The sequence below is a fragment of the Castanea sativa genome, chromosome 9, assembly GCF_040712315.1.
Source record: "Castanea sativa cultivar Marrone di Chiusa Pesio chromosome 9, ASM4071231v1".
Lineage (NCBI taxonomy): Eukaryota > Viridiplantae > Streptophyta > Magnoliopsida > Fagales > Fagaceae > Castanea > Castanea sativa.
This window is the reverse complement of record NC_134021.1, coordinates 18,771,106-18,782,173: the sequence shown is the minus strand read 5'-3', so window position 1 is coordinate 18,782,173 and position 11,068 is coordinate 18,771,106. Positions and strand designations below refer to the sequence as shown.

General features: G+C 36.6%; 1 protein-coding gene across 3 annotated transcripts; it reads left to right on the top strand.

Annotated features, from left to right (window-relative positions):
- The first annotated feature begins 557 nt into the window (after nt 1-557).
- Nucleotides 558-9,417, top strand: LOC142610199 (phospholipid-transporting ATPase 1-like). 3 transcript variants are annotated; one of them, XM_075781949.1, is made up of 11 exons: nt 558-1,076; nt 1,210-1,265; nt 1,380-3,307; nt 4,522-4,861; nt 4,973-5,595; nt 5,674-5,765; nt 5,990-6,113; nt 6,341-6,560; nt 7,609-8,067; nt 8,159-8,458; nt 8,996-9,417. In XM_075781949.1, the coding sequence occupies exons 3-10, from the start codon at nt 1,513-1,515 to the stop codon at nt 8,355-8,357; spliced, it is 3,852 nt and encodes a 1,283-aa protein (XP_075638064.1). In that variant the 5' UTR covers nt 558-1,076; nt 1,210-1,265; nt 1,380-1,512; the 3' UTR covers nt 8,358-8,458; nt 8,996-9,417. The 3 variants fall into 3 exon arrangements, with proteins under 3 accessions (XP_075638064.1, XP_075638063.1, XP_075638062.1); XM_075781948.1 differs by having other exon boundaries at nt 4,525-4,861; nt 4,973-5,765; XM_075781947.1 differs by having other exon boundaries at nt 4,973-5,765.
- Nucleotides 9,418-11,068: the final 1,651 nt, after the last annotated feature.

Here is an 11,068-nt window from a genome sequence, read left to right as displayed (position 1 = left end):
AAAAATTAAACTCTTTAATGCCCCCACAATTAGTACAAGGGGCACCAGAATATGCAACGAATTTACTTTTTTATTCAACAAAGTTTATCAAATAGTAGAAAATTGTAAATAAAACAGTTCATAAGTGAATATTTCTAGAACAAAATAGAATCTAATATCATGTCAGAGCATCATAGATTTTGAGATTATTGCTCTTTTAAGTTTCATTGAGAAAATCTAGGAAGTAAAAAATATATATATTAAATACAAATACTTACAATGCAATCCCACAAAATCCTTGCATTGAAATTTACCAAAACCTATAATATTGTTTTTTTGCAAAACATATTAATACATACTATCACAACTTTTATTTGTCAAATTGTGCGTTGTTATCTATAACTTATATATAGGTAATTTTTTTTTTTCACCAGTCACTTTCGGTCACATCACTGACAATAAAATTGTGAAAAAAAGGGTGGTTTTAAACTTTTTCTTTAATTTTAAACTAGAAAAGTAAATAATAAGTAAAAAAAGAAAAAAGAAAATGGACTCATCCACACCCACCCAAATAGAAAAACAGTAAGAGAGGGTTGTGCTTTGTGGCAGTAAGGAAAAAAAGGACGAGACGAGACGAGAGAGAAGAGGAGGACAGTGAGTGAGACCACTGACCAGCCTAAGCCACCCCAGATTCGTGCTTTACCTCTCATCTCTCTCTCTTATTTTCTCTCTGCGATTTTCTCGCTTTTCGTGCTCTCTCTCTCTCTCTCTCTCTTCCCATCCCTTTCGTGTTAGATCTCCTTCGTTTCCAAAAAAAAAAAAAAAAAAAGAAAAGAAAAAGAAATTGTAATTACAGCCTCATTTTTAAAAAAAAATTTATTTTAATTTTGTTATATATCGAGCCCTAGGTTTTTTCCTGGTTCATTGAGAAATCAGGGGCTAGATCCCCGATCTGTGGTCGCTCTCAGATCGATTTTCCTTTTTTTGGTATTCAGTGCTGCATTGATTTGAAAAAACACACTCAGAGAAAGTCTCTGATCTGATTTGTTCGATCTCTAATTCCGAGCCTCCAATCTGAAACCTTTCATTCTTTTCAGGTACGTTTTTACGATTGCGATTTGAGATTTGCAACAACAACAAAAAAAAAGAAAAAAAGAAAAAAAATTGTGGTGCCAGCTTTGTGTTACGGAAAGAAAATATGGCAGTGATTCATAAATTTTGTTTTTGCAGTTTTGGCATTTGCTTAAGGATTTCCTCCGTACACGAGATCCAAAAATTGAGATCTTGTAAGTGTGCTATCATTATCATTGTTATTGTTATAATTGTTATTCATATTCATTGTGTTCAAGTTTTGTTATAGAATTTTGAAAAAAAGTATCTATGTTTTATTTTGTTTATAGAGCTGAGCGGAAAGGTGTTAGTGGGGTAGTGAAAAAAAATGGAAATTTGGGGTTGAGTTTTTGAGACGGAGATGGGAATTGGGGCGAGACGAGTTTTGGAGAATTTGATTATTATTATTATTAGTGATCTTTTATGACTACTGATAACACAACAAATTCGCCTCGACAAATCGGCTCCTTAAGCTGTCTCTGCCCCAATGCTTCATTTTCTTCTTCGGTTTTCGACGATGCTCAGTGGAATCTCTTAGGTGAACAACAACACCAGGACAAGGTTAACGAGGACGAGTTTGATCAGATTGAGCTTGAGGAAGGCGGAGACGAAATCAAACCCCTTGAGCTAGATCATAGTGGTTTTCCTTTTAAGGAATCACAATTGGGGGTGTTGTCTCAGTCCAGGGTTTTCTTTGAGCAGTTTCCATTGGAATGCCCCAGAGAAGAGAGGATTCGGCGAATTTTATCAATGGAGAGGCATAGTAATGCTAATAATCACGACAACATTCACATCAATGGCAATGGCAATGGCAATGGCAACGTGGCTGCTTTGGAAATAGAGAAGCCGCGTAGCAAGCATCGATTTCGCCATAGCCAGCACAAAAGTTTGCAGTTTGATGAGGATAATCTGTCACATGAAGATAATCCGAGGTTGATTTATATCAATGACCCAAGGAGGACTAATGACAAGTACGAGTTTACAGGGAATGAAATCCGAACGAGCAAGTACACAATCATAACCTTCTTGCCCAAGAATCTCTTCATTCAGTTCCACCGTGTTGCTTATTTGTATTTCCTAGCCATTGCTGCTCTCAACCAGCTTCCCCCTTTGGCAGTGTTTGGCAGAACAGTGTCACTTTTCCCGCTCCTGTTTGTGCTCTGTGTCACGGCTATCAAAGATGGGTATGAGGATTGGAGAAGACACAGGTCTGATAGGAAAGAGAACAACCGGGAGACTCTGGTGTGTCAGTCTGGTGAATTCAAGCTGAAGATTTGGAAGAAGATACAAGCCGGTGAGGTTGTGCAAATTTTTGCTAATGAGTCAATTCCTTGTGACATGGTTTTGTTAGGGTCTAGTGATCCTAGTGGACTTGCCTACATTCAGACTATGAATTTGGATGGTGAGTCTAATTTGAAGACCAGGTATGCCAGGCAGGAAACGGCTTCAGCTGTATCCGATGGGGGCATGATTTCGGGGCTTATCAGGTGTGAACCGCCTAATAGGAATATATATGAGTTCACTGCCAACATGGAGTTCAATGGGCATAGGTTTCCCCTCAGCCAATCCAATATAGTTTTGCGTGGTTGTCAGCTGAAGAACACAGACTGGATAATTGGTGTTGTGGTGTATGCAGGGCAGGAGACGAAAGCAATGTTGAACAGTGCAGCCTCCCCTTCCAAGAGAAGCAGACTGGAAGGATACATGAATAGAGAAACCCTTTGGTTATCTATCTTTCTCTTTATTATGTGCCTGGTTGTGGCCTTTGGAATGGGCCTATGGCTCCTACGCCACAAGGATCAGCTAGATACCTTACCTTATTACAGAAAGATATACTTTACACCTGGGAGGGATATTGGGAAAAGATACAAATATTATGGTCTCCCTATGGAGACTTTTTTCTCCTTTCTGAGTTCAATTATAGTGTTCCAGATTATGATTCCGATATCTCTTTATATAACGATGGAATTGGTTCGTTTGGGTCAGTCATATTTCATGATCGAAGACAATCACATGTATGACAGTAGTTCTGACTCAAGGTTCCAGTGCAGATCGCTGAATATAAATGAGGATTTGGGTCAAATACGTTATGTTTTTTCTGACAAAACTGGGACACTTACCGAAAACAAAATGGAATTCCAAAGAGCAAGTGTGTACGGGAAAAGTTATGGGAGCTCCCTGCCTATGGTGGATTTACTGCCAGAACAGAACATTGTTGGTATGACAAAGTACTTAGCTTTTTATGTTCTTTAAATTTGTGAAAGAAATCATGCCTGTGGTTTCTGCCCCCCCTCCCTTTTCTAAAAAAATAGACTCCTTACAATCATTTTATTATAGTTTTATCTGTTTCTATACCATAGGTATACTGGATTTCAGATTTTTATTTCCTTGTGAACCTGAGGTTCTTTATGTTATTCCCTCAATTTTGTTATTCTTGTTGACTCAATGATTTACTTCAACTTCAATGGCTACTTATCCAACCAATAAATGTTTGGTGCATGAAGTGTTTGTGACAAATTTACTATGTTGGGCAATAATTTGTGTTAGATTATTTGCATTATGTTTGTCTTCACAAGTCACAACAATTTATTTTTTGGCAGTTGTCCAGTCTTACCCTTTTCCAGTCACTTACCTAACTGAAATGATCTCTTCCTAATTTACATGAAAGACTTTTAGGCTACCTGGCCTCTTGTAACTTATTCTGCATCTCACATTGTTGAGGTGGCAATTGAATTTCTACTATCTGGAAGTTGATTGGTATGAATAGGTTTAGGCTGCTTAAATTGTTGTCTGTGTGTCTTGCCCTTAAGAAAACCTGCAATATATGGTGTGCTCAATTTGTAACATTGCTTCAACCACAAAGTTGGGAATCCTTGTGAATATTCAATTGACGTGGAATTCTACTTGCTAGAATTGTTAGATGACAACATTGTTTTTGATTTCAGTTGTTGAGGTTTCATTTTCTTGTGCATGGAGATCTATATTCTTAGTTTTCAAGATTAGGAGACGTTAGTTTATTTTTCTGAGATCAGGAATGGATTTTATGAACTTACTAATAAAAGCTTCCCAATGTCCCACCAAGGAAAAAGGTTTTGATAATTTTTGTGGTAATTGTTGATCCGTCTGCAAATCAGGTGTATGGTGTGTGGCGTTTTAAATCTTATAAATACGTGAATATGAACATTCATTGTATTGAATATTTTTTGATAAAAAATGATTAGGGGATTTGATTGGCATAGACATTGTTTATATGACTCGTTGGCATTTTGCACTATCATATTTTATAATCTGATAAGCTAGGTCATGCTAGTTTGACAGATGATCTTCTTTCATAGTGCTGTAGATGGTTTCTTTGTTGAATGCAGGAGTTCCTGCATATATAACATTCCCCATTTTCACTTGTATGAACCTTCATCCTTTATGATTTTGCAGCAGCAGCAGGTAGGAGGTGGAAGCTTAAATCTGAAATTGCTGTTGACTCTGAACTCATTGAATTGTTGCACAAAGATTTAACTGGAGACGAAAGGATTGCGGCGCATGAGTTTTTCCTTACACTTGCTGCATGTAATACCGTGATTCCTATTCTTACTCACGGTACATCTTCTAGTTGCATAAAGAGTGAATTGCAAGAAGACAGTGTAGAAGCTATTGATTATCAAGGAGAATCTCCTGATGAGCAAGCACTGGTTGCTGCAGCCTCTGCTTATGGATATACTCTTTTTGAGCGCACATCTGGGCATATTGTGATTGATGTCAATGGTGAGAAACTAAGGTAGAAAGTCTCTCACTGGTGACATACTTGTATGTGATATCACTGAAGATTCTTTTACACATAGTTTTAATACTTCTTAAAGTAACTTCATCCAATTTTTGTGCAATTTAGGTTTGATGTACTGGGACTGCATGAATTTGACAGTGTACGCAAAAGAATGTCTGTTGTCATCAGATTTCCTACTGGTGCAGTAAAGGTGTTGGTCAAAGGAGCTGATACTTCAATGTTCAGCATTTTAGCAAATGGCACTGAGATGGATGATCGTATAAGGAATTCCACTCAGAGCCATCTTAGTGGATATTCATCCCAAGGCTTACGCACACTTGTATTAGCTGCCAGGGATCTTACAGATGAAGAGCTTGAGGTATGGCAATGCAGGTATGAGGATGCTAGTACTTCATTGACTGACAGAGTAGCAAAACTACGCCAAACAGCAGCTCTTATAGAATGCAACTTGAAGCTTCTTGGGGCTACTGGAATTGAGGACAAGCTACAAGAAGGTGTTCCAGAAGCCATTGAGTCTCTTCGGCAAGCTGGCATTAAGGTCTGGGTTCTGACAGGAGATAAGCAAGAAACTGCGATTTCAATTGGTCTCTCCTGCAAACTGCTGACCTCAGATATGCACCAAATTATTATAAATGGGAATTCCGAGGATGAGTGCAGAAGTCTTTTGACTGATGCTAAATCCAAATATGGTGTGAAATCATGGAGAGGAAGAAATTCAAGTCTGAAACGTAAGAAGGATGCTAAAAAAGACTATCTTGAGTTACCTGTTGATACGAAATTGTCTAATCTGCCACGGTGGCATGCAGGGAAGGAGGATGGAATCCTGGGTTTGCCACTAGCACTCATAATTGATGGGAACAGTTTGGTGTATATTTTGGAAAAAGATCTGGAGTCAGAGGTAATAACCATCCCCCCCTCCCCCCCCTGTGCGTCCTCCACCTCCCGTGAAGGATAATGTTTCAATGTGACGTGTATTTGAAACCTTTTCTACTTCTTATCTCTGGGATACCACTTAGTTTCAATTCTAAATTTCTCTAAGTTCACACATAATTCTGTTAGGTTTGTGTTTTATATGGATATGAATTTTGCTAAAGAATTAATTCTCCTTTCATCTTTCTACAGCTTTTCGACCTTGCAACTTCTTGTAGGGTTGTGCTATGCTGTCGTGTTGCACCCTTGCAAAAGGCTGGAATAGTTGATCTGATTAAGAGCCGCACTGATGATATGACCCTGGCCATAGGTGATGGTAAGTTGTCACTCTTATAATCTTTTTAATACATACACACGGGCAGTTGAGTTTTAGGTTGGTGTGGTCTGGCAACTTGTGTTAAGTTCTGTACATGGAAGTAATACCTTTGATTATACTCTTCTTTCTTCAACTTGTGTTTTAGTAGTTGCTACATGGTGCATGTAAAACAAGATTTTGTTATTTCTGTGTTATTCTTCTCATGTCTGATTAATGACATTTGGTAGGGGCCAATGATGTTTCAATGATCCAAATGGCGGATGTTGGTGTTGGAATATGTGGTCAGGAAGGGCGTCAAGCAGTGATGGCATCGGATTTTGCCATGGGACAGTTTCAGTTTTTGAAAAGATTACTTTTGGTGCATGGACACTGGAATTATCAGCGTGTTGGTTACTTGATTCTGTACAACTTTTACCGTAATGCTGTCTTTGTGTTGATGTTATTCTGGTATGCACAGTTTCCTTTTGTTATCACTGGATTTTTATTAGATACTAGAAAGAACCTGATGCACTGCCTCATAAAGAGGGTTGTTTGTCGTTTCCATCTCTCTCTCTCTCTCACACGTTTCACACATGCACACTTAACATATATAGCATCAAATAAAAATAAAAATATGCAAAAAGAGTTTTGAAGACCCACATGTTATGATTATTTGTCTATTCCATCCCCCCCCCCCCCCCCCCCCCCTTTCTCACCGTACACGGCACTAAATAAAAAATAGAAATTTGCAAAAAGAATTTCCAAGATCCAAGTTATCTGGGCACAACTAGGTCACATCCTTTTTTCCTGTTCTACTATTTTCCCATTTCTGATTGAAGAATCACAAAATAAAAGTATTTTGGATTGACAAAAGGAAAAAAAATGGAAAGAAAAAAGGAAGGCCTGAGCAATGCCAGATGTGCTTTTGGTAATGTGGAGACTGATGCCCTCAGCTTGTGATAGTTGAAAGATTTAGCTATTTTGGTTTTTAGAAGGGGACAAAGTTGTTCAGGCAGATATGGTCATTTTTATTTTGGATGGTAGTAAATTTTTTGATAGTTACAATGGGGAAGGGGGGAGTTGAATCCTGAACGTCTCCATTGAATCACCAGGTGGTGCTGGTTGAGCTACAAAGCTCTTGGCTATTTTGCGTGGTAGTAAAGTTGAATTTAGAAAGTATGTACTTAGCAAATATTGAATCTAGCAAGTAGAATATATGCAAATTCTTTTTCATTATGTTGTTATAATAAATGAAATAAAGTCCCTGTATTAAATTCTTAGATTTGGATGATATTAGCTTCATTTATTTTTGCTCAATTTTATTGTTATGGCCATTGGTAATCTGGAATAGATATTGCCTTTTTGAGGTGAACATCATGAATGTAATGGGTCTGAAGGGTAGGAATCCAATATTGTGGATTGAATTCTTTGAAGCACAAAGTTCTCTTCTCTTTAAATTACACTAGATGCATATTCTCTTGAAGTTATTAATCTGATTTTCTTTTTGTATTTGTAGGTATATATTATGTACAGCTTTTTCAACGACTTCTGCACTGACAGATTGGAGCAGTGTATTTTATTCCGTTATTTATACTTCTATTCCTACTATTGTTGTTGGAATCCTGGACAAAGACTTAAGCCATAAGACACTTTTGCTATATCCAAAACTCTATGGTTCTGGGTATAGACATGAAGCTTACAATTTGTGTCTCTTTTGGATCATGATGGTTGACACACTATGGCAGAGTCTTGTACTCTTCTATATACCCTTGTACACCTATAAAGATAGCTCAATTGATATATGGAGCATGGGAAGTTTGTGGACAATTGCAGTTGTTGTTCTTGTGAATATTCACTTGGCAATGGACGTTCGGCGCTGGGAAGTGTTTACTCATTTTGCAGTATGGGGATCGATTATAATTACATATGCCTGTATGGTGGTATTGGATTCTATACCAGTCTTTCCCAATTACTGGTTAGTCTTGGTATCTGCCATTGCATGTTCTGCAATCTAACTTGTGAAGGTTTCATAGAGCAGAGCTAATATTTCTCTTTATCTTTGGCAGGACAATTTACCACCTGGCAAAGTCACCTACCTATTGGCTCACTATTTTGCTTATTACTGTTGTAGCATTGCTCCCTCGCTTTTTCTTCAAAGTTGTACGGCAGACTTTTTGGCCATCTGATATCCAGATAGCCAGAGAACTTGAGATACTGAGAAAACATGGCAATTTGGAGTCAAAGAAAGATCAAGGTTCCAGTTGACATGCATGACACCTGGTTAGAGACAAGCTTCATTTTGGATGGCTTCCCATGATTTTTCCTTTGTGTGGCTTTCTTGTGGAGTTTGGTTGTAAAGTTTAATGGTAAGCATGTGTTTAATTTTTCTCATGCACTCCATAACATTACTTACGGTTGTCAAATCCCTTTAGTACTACATGCTTGGAGCTTAACTAGTTTTAATGGTAAGGAGTGATTGTACAGGTCAAGTAATATAACCATAATCTATGTTTTCTATATATATATATATATATAACCATTACCATAACCAGATATATATAACCATAACTAGTTTTATATTTTTATATATATATATATATATATATATATCTATTGTGGAAAACTCAATATTGTGAGCAACTACCAGAAACTGTGCCTGGGGTCGTGAAATCAGTGTTCTTCAGATCCTCCATTGTTACAAATGTGAAAGACAATGGATGTGTTCATATTTGTCATGGGTCCATAATTAATGTTGATGTTACAGGATTGGGTTTGATCAAGAAGCACTGTAGCATCAATTTAAATATGCCTTTTTTTTAATGTAGAGATGCATAATATAACCATAATCAAGTTCTTTTATAATCACTAGACTTTCTTGATGTTTTCTGCTTCTCATTCTTCAGATGGTTGCAGAAGCTAACCACCAGCATGTGAAACACGTTATCAGCATTGGACCGGACCAAAGCGGAGTAACCAGTTAGAGGATAGGGAGCAGTATGGATAGTTTAAGCCAAGGCGAGTCTTTTGGTGGATACAGAATATAGATGATGCAGGTCAGGGAAGGAAAAATGGTGTAAAAAGAGGTGGAGGGGCCCCATCAAGATGGATCTTTACCAATATGGTTTGTTTTCACAGGAATTGGTGTTGTAGGAAGTGAAATAACAGGGTGGCGGTCAGAAGTGTATCATATGTTAAAGGTCCTCTAGAGGCCTGACACAGTTTGAAAGGTGAAAAAAGAGGGGAAAAAATAGAGTATATAATAGTTGTGTAAAGTACAGGCTTGACCTTTTTTACAGCTTAAAATGAATGAAAAAGTGTCAAAGTATAGGTTAGTCTTCCTCAATTAACTCAGGTCATTTTTGCACCTGTGAAGAATATGTTAACTTTTTTAATGGCCTTAGCCATAGATTATACCCATATTAAAGACTTCAAGTCTTTAATCTATGGCTAAGGCCATAGATTATACTTTTAGGTCAACGGGCATTTTCTAGTGTTTTCAAGTGAGACGTCCATGGTTTGATCCCTGTCACTCATTGATGTTTTGAACTTCCTAGGGAAATATTACTATACTAATATGAAAATTTGAATAACAAATCCAACTTCCACCCAGCCTCCCTTTTGACTTTAGACCATATCATTGTGAAGAATGTGCTGCCCCATAGTGAGGCAGTGAGCATGTATTGTGGTTTTAGCACTTGAGGAAGATTAATGTTAAATACTTCATTACTCGGCTTTACATATATGTTTTCTTGTACCTTTAAAAGAAAATGTGTTTCTTGCACTAGAAAAATATGGGAAACGATTAACTGCATTTTAATTCCTTTTCCTTCCTTTTTCCTTTGCTCTCTGTGCAAAGTTGTTGCTGATATTGTCTGAATTTAAGTAGTTGGGTAGCAGAATATGATAAAGGAGGAAAGTCCTCTTGCTCTGTGATCTAGCAACTAGGCTGAATATCTGGAAGGAAAACGACTCATGCACTTCGTTTGCTTTTTAAATTCACCAATTGGGATCAAATAATCAAATGATTGTGATCACTGATTTAAAAGGTTTCATGTGTTTTAAACTAATACTCTTATATGTTGATATGTTGTTATTAATCATTTATATAATGAAATACAGTTGAAAAGTTGAGAGTTGCTTTCGAGCCCCAGGACTAGTTTTGGTATATGCCAAATGCATTTTGACCATCAGCTTTAAGGGTCATCATCAAGACTGTTGGGGATAGGTCTAGGTTTTCAGTTTGTTATTCAAAAGGGATCAACATGAAATCTTTCAACTTGGGGAGCCATATTTTTGTCTTGTATTATTAACCACTTTCGTTTTGGATTTCTTTCATTTCCTGTCGAGCTCTTCCAATTTTTGTGATGTTATTCCTTTGTTAGTGATAGTTGATTAAATTATTCCAAGCAACATCAACCCTTCGAACTCCACCATTTTATACAGCCCACAGTAAATGTTTTTTCATATATGATCCCCTTTTGTCAGCCTAGTAAACTCCCACTTGCTTGATCCATTTGGTTAGGTGTTTTGAGAGCCTACTTAAAACTTCATTTCGCAATAGCAACTCCTCATAGTTTTTTTTTTTTTTTTTTTTTTTTTACAAACATATATATATATATATAACCAAAACTTCTGAAACTCTTCAAATTTTTCACGTTAGTACAATATTTAAATAAAATTATTATTTTTTAGTTTAAATTTAACCAGAAGTGAAATTCTATCTCTCTAATAAGTCCAACTTAAACTCAAACTCATCATTATCATTTTTTTAAAAATAAAATTATTTTTGTTTAATCAAAACTTAACAAGAAGTGAAAGTCTATCCTTCTATCAAGTCATACTTAAACTCAAACTCAAACGTTGATAATCTATATAAAAACAAAAACTATGATAAGATTCAAAAAAAAAAAAAAAAAACTAATGTTGGTTTGGTTTTCTAGTTGAAATTTCTACTAATTATTTTTTTATATTGTACA